Raw genomic sequence first — 19,389 nt, forward strand, 5'->3', positions numbered from 1 at the left:
ATACCATTTCAAGATATAAGATAAGGGTACTCTGCATTACAGAAAAAATGGCATTGCTTTGTTAATCATTTTTGTATGTTACAGAGCAAAGTAAAGAAATCCTTACTACTGTAATAGAATATAAATAGAACTGCCCTATCTACTTCTAGTTGATTATGTGTGTTAACTTATCATTTGGACTTTGGGGGAATAAAGAAATGCCTAGTTTCTTCTGACTAGTCATGTGTGACACAATGCTAAAGTCCTCTGGTACTTTGGATTTGATAAAACAATTTTATTATTGGCCACTGAATAGGAAAAGCTAATGACTCAGTAGATTTTTAAAAAGAAATGACCTGGGGCAGCTAGGTGGCTCAGTGGAAAGAGCACCGGCTCTGGAATCAGGAGGACCTGAGTTCAAATGCTACCTCAGACACTTAACACTTACTAGCTGTGTGACCCTGGGCAAGTCACTTAACCCCAATTGCCTCACTAAAAAAAAATACTGTTAAAAAAAAAGAAAGAAATATACAGAAGATGAAAGTAAGGCCTGGTAATACTCAATGAATATGAGTGTGACAAATCCTCTAAAAATATTGTCAGAAATACTAAAGTTCAGAATGAGCGAAGATTGGTAAGGGAAACTAAAGAAAATGAAAAGGGCTTTTAAAGTTAAATTTGAAGAAAAAAGGATAGGCTCTTTGCCTGAGTTTATGGTAGCTAAGTCTTTCACAGTGATTATCATTACATATTGCTGTTACTATGTACAATGTTCTCCTGATTCTTCTCATTGCATCAATTTTTTGTCTTTTTACGTTTCTATGAAACCATCTCATCATTTCTTTTTTTTTTCCAGCAACAAACATTTATTTTCCAGTGACATGTAAGGGTACTTTTCAACATTCATTTTCATAAGATTTAGAGTTCCAAATTTTTCTCCCTCCCTCCCTTTCCTCCCCACTCCACAAGATAAAAACCAGGTTTATATATGTACAACCCACAAGTGTTCTTTTTATCACTTCTTTCTATAGGGGTGCATAGTAAGCTTCCTCATTCCTTCCTTGGGATTGTCTTGGATCATTGCATTGCTGAGAGTAGTTAAGTCATTCACAATTGCTCATTGAACAATACTGCTGTCACTATGTACAATGTCCTCCCAGCTCTGCTCACTTCACTATACATCGATGTTCATTAGTCTTTCCAGGTTTTTTAGGGATCATCCTGTTTGTCATTTCCTGTAGCACAAGATCATTCCACTACAATCATATAGCACAGCTTTTCCCATCATCCCTCAATTGATGGACATTCCCTTGATTCTCAATTCTTAGCTTCCACCAAGAGTTGCTATAAATATTTTTTGTGCAATTTTTCCCCCTTTTCTCTTTTTCATGATTACTATTGTTAACTGTTTCCCTTCCTTCCTATTCCCTTCCCCATGATATTTATTCTATTATCCATCTTCTTTCATCCTATCACTCTTCAAAAGGATTTGCTTCTGTCTGTCCCCTCCCCCACTCTGTCCTTCCTTCTTTTGCCTCTCTCTCTTTATCCCCTTCCCCTCCTATTTTCCTGCAGGGTTAGAGAGATTACTACACCCAATTGAGTGTATACATTATTCCCTCCTTGAACCAATTCTAATGAGATTGAGGTCTTTGAGCCAATTTTGATGAGTATTAGGTTCATTTATTGCCCAGATTAAATAGATTACTCCACCCAGTAGGGTGTGTCTGTTAGTCCCTCCTTGAGGCAGCTCTGATGAGTTTAAGATCTTTGAGTCTTTTCTGATGAGTGTAAAATTTATTTACTGCCCTGCTCCTCTCCCATCTCTTCCTCCACTCCATAAGCCTTTTTCCTGTTTCTTTCATGTAGGATTTCACCTCTTCCCTTCCCCCTCCCCCAGTGAATTCCCTTCACCCCTCAATTTAACCCTAAAGATGTCATCACCTAGCTAGGTGACACAGTGGACAAAGTATCAGCCCTGGACACAGGGGGATCCCAGCCAAAACTCGGCCTCAGAGTTTTGCCCACTGTATGACCCCAGGTATGACCCCCAGCTCCAATTTTTTATGGTTCTCTAGGGTCTTGTATTTGAAAGTCAAATTTGCCATTCAGTTCAGGTCTTTTCATCAAAAATATCTGAAAGTCTTCTTTTTCATTAAAGTCCCATTTTTTCCGCTGAAAGATTATGCTGAGTTTTGCTGGTTTGGTGATTCTTGGTTGTTATCCCATTTCCTTTGCCCTTTGGAATATCACATTCCATGCCCTCTGGTCCTTTAATGTAGAAGCTGCTAGATCTTGTGCTATCCTTACTGGGGCTCCACAGTACTTGAATTCTTTCTTTTTTGGCAACTTGTAATATTTTCTCCTTGACCTGAGAGCTCTGGAATTTGGCTATAATATTCCTAGGAGTTTTCTTTTTGGGATCTCTTTCTGGAGGTGATCGGTGGATTCTTTCAATTTCTATTTTAGCTTCTTCTTCTAGAATATCAGGGCCAATTTTCCCTGAGAATATCTTGGAAGATGGTGTCAAAACTCTTTCCTTGATCATGGTTTTCAGGTAGACCAATAATTTTCAAATTATCTCTCCTGGACATATTTTCCAGGTCAGTAGTTTTTCCCAGAGGATAATTCACATTGCCCTCTATTTTTTTATTCATTTGGATTTGCTGTATTGTGTCTTGGTTTCTCATAAATTCACTGGCTTCCATTTGTTCAAATCCTCATTCTTAGGCAATTATTTTCATCAGAGAGCTTTTGTACCTCCTTTTCCATTTGACTTTTCAAGCTGTTGAGTTTTTTCTCATGTCTTTCCTGTATCTTCCTCATTTCTCTTTCCATTTTTTCTTCTACCTCTCTAACTTTATCTTCAAAGTCCTCTTTGAGCACCTCTATGGCCTGAGACCAATTCATATTTTTCTTGGGAGCTTTAGATATAGGGGCCCTGATGTTGACATCTTCCTCTGAGGGTGCCCCTTGGTCTTCCTTGTTACTGAAGAAACTTTCTATGATTCTCACCTTTATCTGTCTGCTCATCTTTTCTTTCTTTTACTAGACTTTTAGCTCCTTAAAGTGGGGCACTGTTTCCAGGCTGCAGTATTCCAAGTTTAAGAAGTCCCAGGTGGTATGATTTAAGGAGAATCAGGTTCTTCACTCACCCAGCCTGTTCCCTGGTCTGTAGATGACCCCAGACCAACATGCTAATCAACTAGCTTTGTGTGTTGTGGTTGTCAGCTCTGATGAGCCTGTGCCCCTCCCCCACCTGGGCCACTGCTACTCCAGCCTACCTCCTGGTTCTCAGCAGGGGTGTAAAATCCTAGTTCTGCCTTAGCACCAGCATAGACCCCTGTAGTCTCTCCCCTGCCCAGGGCTCAGCCCATTCACCAGACTGTGAACTTAGTTGCAGACAACACTGGTGCTTCAGCTGATTCAGAGGCTCTGGGGGTCTCCTTCTCTGGTGAGGCCTTCCTGGGACTGGATCTGTGTCAGGGTGACTGTGGGGTTGGGCTCAACTCCTGTATTAGCACAGCAGCTCCCTCCTTCTGACCTTCCAAACCATTCTTGGTTAGAAGATGATTTCAGCACATTCTTCTGTGAGTTTTGCTGCTCCAGGCATTTTCCTATGGCATTAATTGGATATTGTTTGGAGCGATCTCGTCATGAGTTCAGGAGCTCACTGCCTTTCCTCCGCCATCTTGGCTCCACCCTCATCATTTCTTATAGAACAGTAGTATTCTATAACAATCATATACCACAACCTGTTCAGTATGGAATGGCTCTTTTTCTTGTAAATTTGACTCTTGTAAATTTGACCTATATATCTTAAAAAGGAGACTTTTATCAGAGAAATATGCTACAAAGATTTACCCCATTTCCCAATTCTCTTCTAATTTTAGTTGCATTGGTTTTTTTGTTTTTGTTTTTTGGTGAGGCAATTGGGGTTAAGTGACTGCCCAGGGTCACACAGCTAGTAAGTGTTAAGTGTCTGAGGCCGGATTTGAACTCAAGTACTCCTGACTCCAGGGCCGGTGCTCTATCCACTGCGCAACCTAGTTGCCCCTAGTTGCATTAGTTTTAATTTGTACAAAAACTTTTAATTTTATATAACCAAAATTGTCCATTTTACCTTATGTATATCTTCTATCTCCTGTTTAGTCATGAACTGTTTCTGAATTCATAGCTCTGACACATCATTTCTTCCATGCTTATCTAATTTGGTAATGATATCACCTTTTATGTCTAAATTATGTACCCATTTGGAACTTATCTTGATATATGTGAAATATTGGACTAATCTCTTCCACTGATCATCCTCTCTATTTCTTACTCAGTGCCAAATTAGTTCATTGATCTTGTCTTTGCAGGAGCTTCTGAGATCCATGAATATTTTCAGGATTTCTATTTTGATGCTTAGTTGAAAGTTTTTAATTTGTTAATTTCCTAATGTTTTTAGTTACATACTCAATTCAATCTGCTCTTCCTCTCTTTAATGATGAAAGGATTTAGAGATATAAACTTTCCCCAAAGAACTGCTTTGGCTACATCCCACAAATTTTGCTATGTTGTCTCACTGTCATTTTTCTTTAGTGAAATTGTTTCTGATTTGTTTTTTGACCTACCCTTTCTTTTTTCTTTTTTTTTTTTTTAGTGAGGCAATTGGGGTTAAGTGACTTGCTCAGGGTCACACAGCTAGTAAGTGTCTGAGGCTGGATTTGAACTCAGGTACTCCTGACTCCAGGGTCGGTGCTCTATCAACTGCGCCATCTAGCTGCCCCAGACCCACCCTTTCTTTAGCATTATTATTTTAGTTTTGAATTAATATTTAAGTTTTCCTCCAGAGGCCTTTTATTGAATATAATCTTTATTACATTATAGTCACTAAATGATGCATTTGATATTTCTACTTTTTCTGCATTTGTTTATGGGGGGTTTTATGCCCTAATATATAGTCAAATTTTGGGAAGGTACCATGCAGGGCTGAGAATTAGGTACACTTTCTATTCCCATTCAGTCTTTTCCGGAGGTCTATCTAGATTTATCTGGGTCTTATAGGAGTAAATTGAGGTCCATCTGCCACTATTATAGTTTTACTGTCTATCCTCCTGCAGCTCATTTAACTTTTCCTTTTAGAATTTAAATGCCATGCCAGTTACAAACTCCAATGTTAGCCATGTCCAAAAAAAAAAATACAGAAAAACAAACAGTGAAAAGAAAATATGTTTCAATTAGTATTCTGAGTCCAGCTCAGAATTGCCTCACAAAAATTAAAAAAAAATAAAATAAAATAAAAAAATTCTCTACCTGGAGGAGGACAGTATGTTTCGTCATGAGTTCTTTGGAGTTATGTTTGATCATTGTGTTGATCATATTTACTAAATATTTTAAAGTTTATTATCTTTACAATATTGTTGTTATTGTATAAATTATTCTCTTGGTTTTGCTCACTTCACTTTTGATCAGTTCATACAAATCTCTCCAAGTCTCTCTGAAATCATCCCTTTCAACATTTCTTATGACACAGTAGTATTCCATCCCATTTATATACCATAATTTGTTCAACAATTCCCCAATTAATGGGTATCCTCACAAAGAAAGAGCAGATCAGTTTCTAATTCTTTGCTGTCGCAAAAAGAATAGGTAAATTTGATATCTTACTTGGGGTGGTAGGACTATACCAGAGAACTTCTGGGGTACTAGGCCCATAACACCTATTTATCTCTTTTAATTAGGTCAATTTTTGCTGATACTTTGTCTGAGATCATGATGGCCACCCCTGCCTTTTTTTTTTTTTAGTGAGGCAGTTGGGGTTAAATGACTTGCCCAGGGTCACACAGCTAGTAAGTGTTAAGTGTCTGAGGCCGGATTTGAACTCAGGTACTCCTGACTCCAGGGCCGGTGCTCTATCCACTGTGCCACCTAGCTGTCCCTACCCCTGCCTTTTTTACTGTTGCTGAAGGATAATAGATTCTGGCTCCATATTTTAACTCTGTATGTATTCTTCTATTTCTAATGTGTTTCTTATAAACAATATGTTGTTGGATCTTAAATTCTAAACCACTCTTCTATCCTCTCCCATTTTATGGAGTTCATCCCATTCATAAGTTATGCTTGCTCATTGTGGATTTCCTTCCATCTTATTCTCTTATGCTTTTCCTTCTCTGTTTCCCACCCCCTCTTTAAAAGTGTTTTGCGTCTGACCACTACGGCCCTTAATCTACCCTCTCAATTTATTCCCTTCTTTCCCTTAACCTTAATGGGAGGGAAGGCCCTTCCATTTCCCTGTTGGGTAAAATATATTTATGTATTCTGTTATGTATGTGGATATGCATCCAACTTTCCTTTGACTAATTGAAAGTGAGGCAGGCATCACTCACTCTTCCCCATTCCCTCCTCCATGTTGTATAGACTTCTACTTGTACACCTGATTTATGTGAGATAATTTTCCCCATTCTTCCTTTCCCTTCCCCTTTCTGCCCACATGTTCTTCTTCCCCACCCTTTCTATTCTTTTGAGAGCATCTAAATGTAACAAATTTATACTCAGACCCTCTAATTTTACTACCTCTAAGACCTCTGGAATTGTAGAATAGCTTGGCATTGACTGTAAAAGAATGGGCATTCCTTTGGTGGTATTTAAAAAGGTAGCTTGGCAGTTCTGTAGTCTGTCAAGTCAGTAAGCAAATTGTTCTTTGACATAACCTTTGAACCTTTACCAGAAAGCACTGGCTAAGGCACTGGGGGATAAAGAGTGAGGGAGACAGAATGTATCTCTCTCTACCCCATGAGTGGAGCTGCTCTTCTAGTAGGAGACACAATATTCAGCAGAGAGCAGGCCCCGGAAGTCAAGGAGTCAGTCAGTGTAGAAAGTTCTGAGGAGAGTGATCCCAAGCAATTCAAGAGTGCCTTCTATGAGTTCAGGAGACAATTAGCCCTGAAGCTGGGATAGCTGGGTATAAATAGAGGCAGGTCAAAGAAACTTAGCTAAGCAACCGGTCTAGATGAGGTGTGACACTTGGAGGGAAATAACATGAGGACATCATGAAGAGAAAGAACATTAGGGTCATGCAGTGCAAGAGGCAAGGGTACCACTTTACCTATTTTTCCTGCATTGTATTTGTGGGTGTGCCCCAAGTATATAGGGGGAACATTTTTAGTTGTTCATGCTAAGACACCTCAGTAAATGCTTTGAGCTAATCATGTCTACTATTTTTTTCTTTTTTTTTGCGGGGCAATGGGGGTTAAGTGACTTGCCCAGGGTCACACAGCTAGTGTCACCTAGCTGCCCCCCAATCATGTCTACTATTAAAGATAAGTACACTCATGGGGACTTCTTAGCTATGGTTTTAGGAGTATACACCCACAAAGTACCTAGAACCTATGTCAAGTTGGGGTAGTTGTCCAATTATGTAATAGGGGTACTAGATATATTACCTAACTTCAAACTGCCCTTCACTGCAGCAAGGCAATCTTTTTTTTTTTTTTTTTTGCGGGGCAATGAGGGTTAAGTGACTTGCCAAGGGTCACACAGCTAGTAAGTGTCAACTGTCTGATGCCGAATTTGAACTCAGGTCCTCCTGAATCCAGGGCTGGTGCTTTATCCAGGGCTGGTGCTTTATCCACTGCCACCGAGCTGCCCCAAGGCAATCTTTTATTCCTAATTAAATCACTTGCACTCTTCAGAATAACTCTTGCAAATCTTCTCAAGCCTCTATTAGCATTCCTTTCTCCAACTTCTTAGCTGTGGGCCTTGCCTCATAATTTACTGCAAAAAAAATTAAGAAAGTTGCTGAGAATTCCTTCTTCTCATCTCAAAAGACCTTGACATAATTTTCATAATTTACTGGAAAAAAAATTAAGAAAGTTGCTGAGAATTCCTTCTTCTTATCTTAAAAGACCTTGACATAATTTTCTACCATTTCCTTCTTTAGTGTCTGATGAAGTTTTTCTTGCCAAAGACAAACCCAGTGTATGTGCCCTTGACTTCATCCATCTTATTTCTAGCTGACTGCTTCCACCAGCAATCTTTTACTCTGGTGTTGTCTCCCATCTGCTGTTCTTTGTTGCTTATAAACATGCCTAAGTCTCCCTCAAGGACACTACCATCCCCGATATCATCTTCTCTATTCTCCTTTTCTCAACCATAAACCTTGAAAGTCATCTACACTTGATCGTTCTACTTTCTTTCCTCTCAATCTCTTCTGGCTTCCAACCTCATGACTCAAACTGACTTCTCCAAAGTCATCAGCGAGCTACTAAATGGGAAATCTAAATGACCTCCTCTCAATTTTCATTCTTGATGCCTTCAGCAGCATAAAACAGTAGTGACTGGTCTTCTCATGGGTTTTAGTAATAATTTCTTCTGGTTTTCCTCCTGTCTGGCTCCTCTTTCTCAGTCTCTTTTGCTCAATTATACATGTCATGTCTACTGTGAGCACATTCCATGGCTCTGTCCTGGAGCCTCTTTTTCTAAGTACACTCTAATTTGGTAACTTTATCAGCTCCCATGAATTTAATTATGATCTCTAGGCAGACCTTCATGTAAATATTTATCTCTAATCTCACTCCTGAGTTCCTGTCCCACATTACCATCTGCCTATTGAAAATTTCAACCTAGACATCTCAATTCAATATGACCAAAACTCAACTGATTATTTTTCCCTCAACTTATCCTTCTGATTTTTCCTATTAATTTCCAGGATATCAACATTCTTTCAGGAACCCAGCTTAACAACCTTAATGTCAACTCTACCCTTTCCTCCATATACCTGATAAGCTGCCAAATCTTATGATTTCTGTCTCCACTGCCTCAACCTCCCACCCCAATAGTTGAGGTTTTCATCACCTGGACTAATGTATTAGACTTCTATTTGGTTTCTATTGCAAGCATCTTTCCATCCCAATCCATTCTCTACATATTTGCCAGTGATTTTCCTAAACCACAAGTTTGGTGTCACCCCCTACTCAATAAATTCTATTGACTTCTCATTCCCTTTCATATCAAATTTAACTCTGGCACTTAAATCCCTTCAATCTTTGTACACTTTGCTCTTCTCCACATACTTGCCCATCCTGTCATTCTAACCTACTTCCCATTTCACACTTCATCTCCTGTATGTGTGCCTTTGCACCAGCTATGTCATCCCTACACTCCCTTCTCACCTTTGCTTTCCCAGCCTTGGAGCCAGGAAGAACTAGGCTGAAGTCCTGCATCTGACATGCACTGACTGTGTGATCCTGGCTAATCGTCACTCTACCTCTTGGTTACCTGGGCAACTCACTTAAGATTAGAAACTACAGATAAAAGTGAGCTTCCTCATCCAGAAATTCCCTAAATCAAAGGAACCATAGGTCCAACCCATATCCTATGGATATACTTAATATATGTACATGTTTCATCCCTCATTAGAATGTCAGCTTCTTAAGGCCAAGGACTATTTCACCTTTGTCTTTGCATTCTGAGCACTTAGTACAGTGTAAGCACTTAAATTCTGGTTGATTTGGTATATTTGAAAGAGTAATGAATAGGGAGCCAAGAGATTGTGCTTATTAGTTCTAACTATGTGAATTTGGTTTCATTACTTAAAAGTGTTTGGGATTCAGTTCTCTCAGTATGTAAACTGATGGGTTTAGATGAAATAATCTATAAATTCCCCTGTTATTCTAACATTCTATAAATTCTTGAAGTAACTGATGCAAAAAAGTCAAGAGACCTGAATAAAGATCCTATGGTGACATTAATAAAACCCAATTTTTCTTATTAAGAGCAAATTTAAAACTGAAAATCAGAATTTTGTTTATTAGCCACAAAGTTCAAGTAAAATACGTAACTTTTTAATAAATGTTTTGACAAATTGTTTTCATATTTTAAAGTCTGTATTCATGTCGATTTGTAATACAAGGAGAAACCAACAGAACATTTATATATATATATATAAAGTGTTTAATTTTTATGCACATATTTACCTACAATATTTACAGAAAATAAAACAATGTAGAAACATGAGAATAGACAACATCCTCTCAGACTTCTTAGGAGCTGAGGGTTTTATTGCTGTACTTCAATCAAAAGAATAACATTTTATACACATGAAAACTGGGAGATTAATTTTAAGCTGAATGGCAGCCTTATTAAACAGTATTTAAAAAAATTAAATTGTTGCTGAAACATCAGGTATTTTATTACATGAAATTAAAAGGATGCTCATGAAATAATTTAAACCTTTTCAAAACCTTCTTATAATAACAAGTAAAAAGGCACCTCCAAAATGTTAAAATATTTATAGCAATCCCAGTAGTTTAATTTTATGGGCTATTATAGTACATGTGGCTAATCTGCATACACGGTATGTCATTAACACTTACTCTCTAAGTAGTGAGAATTGTAGACTATTTTGTGGCACTGTTAACATATTACCTTTTCAGATGGTGGAATATGATCATAAATCACACATCTGCAATACTAGTGTAATGTTATGACTACCACAGCATACAATCCAATTATCTAAAACAATACAACTATCGAATTCCCAAACACTACATAATTTGTAACTGAATTTTCATATTCAGAAACCTGTAAAGTGTTCTTACGAGTATTTTAAAAGCATATTTATAAAGTATATTGAACAATAAATGAAAATGTTGAACCAGTAAGTAAAACCACAATAGTGGCTGAAGTTCTGTATACAGTTTAACACACACACAAAAAAATGTATCTCAAAATATCTGTAATTTCTTACAACATAATGGAGATGAGTTTTTCTTCAACCTAAGTTCAATTTGATGGGCTTTTTAATCTACTTTCCTACAATACCATTTAACAAGTAAGTTGGGAGAACAAATGATACAGCCATATGCAGTAACTATTAATAAAAAAGCTGTGGGAATGGCAAGTAGGTGTTCCTTAAATACTGGTGCAGGAGAACAAAGGTCCACATAAACATGTTTTCTCTTTGCTTAACATTGGCATTGATTTGCTATTTACAGTAGTTTGCAAAAATACATTATAAAAACTGAATGAGGTTCTGACTCTAAGCTTTAACTTAGTAACCAAGACATACTTCACCTGCAATTCCTCTTGCAGAAAATGAAGTACTAAAGTGACACTAATACTGAAATACAGGCAATCAAAAAGTACCAAAAGCACTGATACCATGAGAAATTATCAAGCCAATCTGGGTTAATATTGCACACTTCTTGTCAGTTGTTGCTAAGACTTCCATATCAGTCACTGTAAAAGGAATCCTGTATGGCTTTTTGCTGCATTACTTCTTTGAAGAAAGGCTGTTTCAGGTCCCACGAGAATGTACTGAGATCGTCATTGAACATGAGGCCTAGGTTTCAAAATTAGCTTTCCTGTCTGGGAAAAAAGAAAAGGAAAGAAAGTCCAATATGTGCTTTGTTATAACAAAGGTAACTTTACACATGTTAAAAAAAATCCTAACATCTATAGTTATTCATGACCTAGAAATTAACTTTGTTTTCATTCACAAGGTGTTTTTTTTTTAAATGGCTTTTCTTCTTAAGTCTTTTGGATGACTACCCAAACATCAATGATCCATTAAATTTAAATGAAATTATTATTGTGAATAGTGAGGAATATTTTATGTTCATCACCATGTAAAATTATTTTCAGAATACAAAGCTATACTTTTGACGTTAATTTCTACCATACTAGAAATGGAGCTTTGAATATCTAAAGGTATATATAAAATCTGAAGGGATTTTTCAGTATAGTTCGGTCTACAATAAATTGTCAATTTTTTTTTTTGTTTTGTTTTTTGGGCGTTTTTTTGTGGGGCAATGGGGGTTAAGTGACTTGCCCAGGGTCACACAGCTAGTAAGTGTCAAGTGTCTGAGGTCTGATTTGAACTCAGGTACTCCTGAATCCAGGGCCAGTGCTTTATCCACTGTGCCACCTAGCTGCCCCAAATTGTCAATTTTAAAAGAAAGAAAATAAACATACTTGTCCTCCTAGAATTTGCCTATCAACCTTTTTTCCCGCTACATGGAAATAAAATTAATGCAAGCTATAAAATAAACATCTACTCCATTACTCTGTTATAAATACACCATTCCTGGGGCAGCTAGGTGGTGCAGTGGATAAAGCACAAGTCCTGGATTCAGGAGTACCTGAGTTCAAATCAGACCTCAGACACTTGACACTTACTAGCTGTGTGACCTGGGCAGGTCACGTAAATAAATAAATACACCATTCCCAAACATGAATCTCACAAAGAAGTTGCTATCAATCGCATTTTAAAATTCTTTTGAATCTCAATCTGAGATCAATTATTTCACATTTGTGTCGAATCCAAAGGACTGAGGACGAAAGATGCTCTCCACTCCCAGAGAGAAAATTGATGAACTCAAGTACAGATTGAAGCACATTTTTTCACTTCATTTTTGTTTTGCCTTTTTGGGGGTAATATAGCGAATATGGAAATACGTTTTGCAGGAAAAAATTTATTTAGTGTATGACATACAAGTAAAAAATTACTTACATCATCACAAGACATATTATATTCTGCTAACACAGTTCGACATCGGGCTGCTATACTGCATATATGCAGTCAAAGGAAAATAGCATTTTTTAGAGAAAGTTTAAAACAAAGCCAGCCAGAAGTGTTTTAAACAGTGGTTTCAGCTACATTTAAAGGATACATTGATGGTGCTACCACTCTCTTGTGTATTCCAGCAAAGAACAATCCTATTAGAGTGATACAGCTGATTGTGAAAAATGGATGATTCCATAAAGATGTAAAGAAGGATACCTGTATCAAAAAAGTTTTAATTATTTTCAAAATTTTACTGTTACTGTTTAAACAATACCTATATATTAACTATATATTCTTTTAATCCTTTTATCTTCTGAGCTAACAAAGTAATTAAAATGATCCTAGTTTCTTTTATTGCTATGTTGTGTAAAGATTAGTCAAGCATTCAAAATCTGTCATTTATATAGTTTGGTAATATTATCTTACCCCTAGCACTCACTACACTACCAAAATCAGTATTATCACTTATACTCACTTAATTAGTATTTTAAAAATTTACATTTATCCAGTGCTAAGCAGAAGTACAAAACATGGTGCCTGTCTATTTGAGAAGACTAAATTAATTGGGTGAGCAATATAAACTGCATATAAGTAAGTGCTCAATCATGTCATACAACTTAGTGATGTAGGAATTCAGAGAAGAGGGAAACCAATAATATGGACTTCAATGAAGAGGTAGATTTTGTGTTGGAATTGAAAAATAGGTTGGGTTTAGATGACCAGAAAGGCCATTTCAATGTAAAGGCATAGAAAAATAAATTTAGAAAAGGAAAGGATCTTACAAGTCATCTAATCCAACTTTCTCATTTTATAGATGAGGAACTGAGTCTCTGAAGTTAAGTGCCTGCCTAAGGTTGCATAGGCTTCAAGTAGCAGAGGCAGGATTTTTTAACCCAGATTCTCTTATTCCAAACCCAGCATTCTTTCCACTGTGCATGTAATTTTTTCATGGGATTTTGAGGGATCAGACTTATAGGAAAAGATGGTTCATGTCAGAGAATGGTAGAAAGTATGATATATTGCTAGAACCCAGTAAGGCTTCTGTTATTACAAAGGCCCAGTTCTAATTGTCTAGCAGCTCCTCTTTCTATGTCTCTATCACACATGGAATAATTAGTGGCCTGACCGATTAAGTAAGCTCTTGGGTTTTATAAAGGTTCTATGGTGGGCGGCTAGGTGGCGCAGTGGATAAAGCACCGGCCTTGAAGTCAGGAGTACCTGAGTTCAAATCCAGCCTCAGACACTTAACACTTATTAGCTGTGTGACCTTGGGCAAGTCACTTAACCCCAATTGCCTCACTAAAACAAAAAAAAACAAACAAAAAAACAAATAAAGGTTCTATGGTTCCATTTATGTGAGAAAATTATAACTGCATCAAAAATTTTTTCCTTTATATTGCTTAAAAAGTTATAGATACACCTTCCATACATGGCTTTCTTAATAGGGAAAAACCAGAGTTTTTTTAAACCCTGAAAATCTAAGCATTATTACTCTCATAAGGATGCTATATTAAAAAACAAACAAAACTTACTGGTGATAAACTAGCAGCTTATAAATTCTGAGCAAAAGTTTTATATCAAGCAAAGTCATAGATAAAAATACTATGACTTGTTTTTCCTTCTAAAAACTGCTACCAAATAGTGTGCTTTTGGTAAATGAACACAAAGAATAGTCTTAATTAGCATTATGCATTTTTCTTAAAAAAAACCCAGATTACTTCTACCTTTTGTGTCTCAGGATCTATCAACCAGTTCCAGGCACCAGTAGCTGTACAGACAGACAACCACTATAAGAATCACTGATGAAAGATAAAAACTAAATTAGTAAACAATAAACTTCTTATATAATACCAGATAAACTAATTCCTCTAGAGCGTTGCAGGAGACAGTATTGAGTAGAGAGCACATTAGACCAGGAAAGGATTAACTTAAGTTCTTATGACTTGTCATATCATATAGCCTTGAAAAATTCAACCTCTCACTGTGAACTTCCAATATTCAAATGAGGACATAGATGCACCCATTCTTGCTTGGATTTCTTGGAATTTAAAAGCTTAAAACAAGCAAGAAAAAAACAAGAAAAACAAACAAAAAATCATGTAAATATGACATAAAAACACATATTGAATCTAGAAATAAAACAAAACATCATACTTGAGAGCCCCTCTAGGACTACCATTAATTTTTCCTCCTCAATAACACAGATGAATCGATTTATAAAAAGTCAACCAAAGGACAGCATTTTCTTCAAGGTACTTAATGGATGCATAGAGTATAAATTATAGAGGGATAAAATATAAGGTATGTTCTGGGGAGCCTCATGGGTATTAAGACAAAATGGCCTAAGATAGAGATTCTCGAATGCCAGGCAAAGCAGACAATATGGAGCCACTAAAGATTATTGATCTTTTCTGTTCATGACCAAATCTATACAGGAAAAAAAAAAGATTATTTTGACAAAAGGAAAGGTTAAGACAGGTAGGACAATCAAGAGACAGGTGTCTTGAAAGTAATGGAAAGTATCCAGTCATAGTGGGTGGTGTAAAAAACTCCAAAGGTCAAAAGGTCATGAGCATAGTGGGGAAAAAAAGGCCGTCAGATATGTCAATCAAATTTCATCATTGGTGACCTCTGGAGAGAACTGTTACTGTACATGGTTGGGACAGAAGACTGACTGCAAGGGGTTAAAATGTAACTTTACATTATATTAGAATGTAAGCTAATAAAGAGTAGGGACTGTTTCATTCTTGGTCCATATAATCTCAGTGCCTAGCATAGTTCCTGGCATATAATAGGTGTTTAAGAAAGACTTATCAATTGATTAAAAGGAATGAGAATAGAGTAAGTAGTACAGCCATGGAGGTGCATGTAAAACAACTTTTAAAAAGTTTAATAGCAAGGTAGAGAATGAAGATACATGAGACATGCTGACTGCCGGAGGAAAGTCTTGAGGAGGTAGGATGGAATGGGATCAAAGCCCTTTCTGAACAGCAGTGATAACCTTTTCTCTTGTGAACACAGTAAGGAGTGGGTGATGATGCTACAATCTGTGAGGAATGGAAGTGAGATGAATGAGTTCATGTTAAATGATCCCAATCTTATCGGAGGAGGAAGCTAAGCCATATTCTCTAAGTGGGGATGCAGTTAGGGATAGAGAAGAGAAAAATGTTTAGAATATTTAGTTGCTAAAGGAAATGAAAAATGAAGTCAATAAGGATGTAAAAAAATTGGCAAGCAGTAGCTAGGGCCCAACAAATGTTATGTATCATAAAATAACTTGGTTTAAGCCATATAATATATGTTATAAGCAAAACTCAGCAGCACTAAAGAAAATGGATGAGGGAGGTAATTGTGGGATGAGAATTCACAGGTCAAGACTGATGGAAGGTTAGGGGAGTCAAGGTATTCTACAGTGGTAGTTTAATGAAACATTAAAGAGACAGATTATTAGTTTAAGACTAGGAATGGCAGTGAGTGAAGCCAGAGTCAGGATTAATATATATAGTGACTGAAGCAGATTAATATAAAGTGGGAAAAAGAAGAAAAGATTCAAAGAATAGGGACGGATGGATCAATGGACTGGAGATCATATAATGGCAAAGAGTAGGGTTTAACATGACAACAGTAGAAAAAATAGTAAGCTGTAGTTAGAGTGTGAAATTTCAAAGTTCCATTTCTTGGAGGTATAATTCTTAAGATAGTGAGATCTTCGTGAATTTCCAAAGTAACAGTCTAAGAAACTGAGGCTATAAATTATTCAGAACATGTACAAAACAGCCTAAAAGTTGAAATTTTTCAATATTATCACATTTAAAAAAATTTTTTAAGTTTCCACAGGAAGGTGTGTATTTATACTAAAATTTTGTACTATGCCTGAAGTACAGTACACACTAATGAAGATGACAGAAGATTTGTAGGTTACCTTCTAAAATGCATAAACTATGTACTAAAAAGGCCATTTACTAAGTTAGGTTCTCTTTTCCACTTCATGGTTTCTACAATGTTCTTCTAATTAAAACTTCTATTATTACTAATAATTAGGACATTATGCATATCCTAAAATATTGTTTGAGGAATTTTATTACATTTATATTAAAGCAATTTAAAAACAATTACAAATGTAAACATTTTAATGATAAAAATACAAATAAACCCAAATAGTTGATTTTAAGTTGTATTTTCCAAATAGCTGATTTGGAAAAAGCCAAAGTAGTAGCTTGCAAATGTACATTTTCTACATAAAATTTGTAACAAAGTAAATTATTCCTACAGAAGGGAAAATATTGAATATTAATTCCTCTTAGAAAACATTCAAATAACTTACTTCTCCAACGTCCTGTAGCAGGTTGTAAACAAGAAATATATTCAGTAAGTCTTCTCTCAAAAGCCTTGAGATCTAAGGCAAAAACATTTAAGAATACTAGTCATTGATATTGGTTTTATCCATTAAGCTGAACTATAATATTATAAAATGTTTACAATTCATTCATCAAGTTACATGTTATTCATTATTTCAGCTTTAAGCACTTATTCAAAGTATTTTTTATTGCCATTTAACATATGGGGAAACTGAGGCATCTAACTTACTGAAAAGCTACACATTTTGTTATATTAAATGACAGTCAGCAGAGTTGAATATTCGGCTCTAAACTGAGTCAGCTAAGCATTCATTTCTCTTTAACCCTATGAGTACTGGAAATGAAACACATAGTAATAACATTTTATTAAAACAATATGGAATTTTAATTTTGCCTATACTTATTCTATACCTTTTCTAGTCTGAGAGATGAACTAAACACATGATACTGTTTGGCTTTACAAACATATAAACAGACAATTTATAATTGATTAGAAAGGCACTTCCCTTTCTATGGACCTGTCTAATCTTAAGCAAGTTGGAAGGGGTATTCAAATTGAACCTTTTTTTTTTTTTTTGGTCGGGGCAATGAGGGCTAAGTGACTTGCCCAGGGTCACACAGCTAGTTAAGTGTGAAGTGTCTGAGGCTGAATTTCAACTCAGGTGGTCCTGAATCCAGGGCTGGTGTTTTACACACTGCGCCACCTAGCTGCTCCCAAATAAACCATTAAAAAAAATCAACAACAAATGACTAGCTCAAAACGCTCCCAAAAAGTGAATATAGACCTTTAATTATTTACAAAGATCCCTCAGCTTGGGAGAGTAGAGATGGCCTTGGAGTCAATTAGACCTGGATTCAAGTCTGACCCTGACATAAACTAGCTGTTAAGCAAACTGATTAATCTCTCAATGACCCAAGACACACTTTCAAAACTATAAATTACATCGGAGTTGCTGATCTGCATCTGGGAAAAGAATTTCCATACCTAGCTTTCCCTACAGACTGCCCCTCCTCCGCCCCCATATTCTTCTTTAGGAGAACATAAATAATGGTGCAGATAAGTGGATTCGGTGGATAGAGCCACTGGTTCTGGAATAGCCCTATATCTCACACTATAAAACATGTATATACACACATGCACATAACATATGTGTATATAAGCATACACACCACAACACACAACACCTGAAATATTTACAATCAACTGAGACAGCGGTTCTTTTAAACTTAAAAAGACGTCCCGTCTAAATAGAGACCTGAATTTACAGAGGATTGATAACTTTAATTTTGTTTTATTCAAAAAAAATAGTGTGAAGTCCTTTCTTACCACGGTTAGTATCAGAAACCATTGTGAAGCACATTAGAGTCGTTTAATGGTCTAACTTGGGGAAAGAAACACACACGCGAACCACGACACCGATCAAGACAGTTCGACCGACAGCCCAAGCCCTTACCGGAACCAAGGGGCTGGGCTGGGGCCATCCCGGGGGCTCTTGGGAGGATCCTGAGGCTTCCCCGCAGGATGTGTACCCCGCCTCGCCCTCCCGCCTCCCCTCAACCCGGGCCGGGGCTCCTCTGGGCCTGGGCTTCCCTGATGCCCGGGGGTGGGGTTTCATCTTCCCACTGCCCCGAGACCCAACCTCCTCCGCCGCGGTGGAGAGCAGCCACCGACCGGGTGGGGGTGGGCAGGCAGGAGCGTGCCGGCGTCCCTACCTTCCGCTTGCTCCAGCGAGTTCATGTCGGGCGGCAGCTCCGGTCACCGCCGCTGCCCCGTCCGCATCCCGACCCCGGCCTCAGCCCCACGGCACCCCCCCCAACCCCTCGGACAGCCTCGGTACCAACCGTCCCTCACCCCCTCCTCGGCGCCCGGCTGCCCCTCGCTTACACCCAACTCGCTCATTGGGCCCCAGGCCCGTACCCCCAAACTAACCTGGCTTCTCATTGGCTAAGGAGAACGCTCGCCGCCGTGCCATTTTAGGATTGGGCTCCTCCCCTTCACCCCCAAGTGAGCGAGTGCTTCCAGTAGAAGGATCTGCGCCTGCTCTGGTCTGGCTCCTCTCGCTGCACCGGTGCGGAACTGCACCCTGTCAAACGCCTTCCAGTCACCGTCCGGAGGGTCTATTTTCCCCTAGTTACTAGAAAGAAGCACTTTCCTAAACATCCCCTTCGGGCTTGTTCTTCCTTTCTGGCTTTCCTATTTCTCTAGATGGCATTTCCCCAGGCACCAGGGGTTGAGAGTACAAGAAATTTGTACTTTGTTAACCACAGTGACTTCCTATTGTTCCCCTAGGATAAAATATAAACTCCTCTTAGTTCTTCCAAGTCCCAGTCTATCTTTCCAGACTCGCACTATGCGAGGTCTTCTGTCTGATACGAGGTAGGTACTTAATAAATGCGTGTTGATTGATTGCGATGCACCTTGTCAGGTACAGTGAGGGATAGACGACAAATCACATATTCCCTGCATTAATCATTTAGTATCATTGTCACCTAACAATGTAA

At 37.7% G+C, this 19,389-nt stretch overlaps 2 protein-coding genes across 2 annotated transcripts in view; one reads left to right on the forward strand and one right to left on the reverse strand.

The window, feature by feature from the left end:
* Positions 1-9,781: 9,781 nt before the first annotated feature.
* Positions 9,782-18,751, reverse strand: CNEP1R1 (CTD nuclear envelope phosphatase 1 regulatory subunit 1). The gene is given in 7 exon segments (XM_043989741.1): positions 9,782-11,331; positions 12,476-12,530; positions 12,636-12,745; positions 14,254-14,310; positions 14,312-14,328; positions 16,854-16,925; positions 18,601-18,751. Coding segments are annotated over 7 exon segments (378 nt in total). The 5' UTR covers positions 18,626-18,751; the 3' UTR covers positions 9,782-11,289.
* LOC122738984 overlaps positions 18,624-19,389 on the forward strand; it is a 76,681-nt gene continuing 75,915 nt past the window's right edge. The window contains exon 1 of the mRNA XM_043980855.1: positions 18,624-18,797. Within this exon, the coding sequence (XP_043836790.1) occupies positions 18,624-18,797 (174 nt within the window). The remainder of the gene's footprint in view (positions 18,798-19,389) is intronic.

The sequence above is a fragment of the Dromiciops gliroides genome, chromosome 2, assembly GCF_019393635.1.
Source record: "Dromiciops gliroides isolate mDroGli1 chromosome 2, mDroGli1.pri, whole genome shotgun sequence".
NCBI lineage: Eukaryota > Metazoa > Chordata > Mammalia > Microbiotheria > Microbiotheriidae > Dromiciops > Dromiciops gliroides.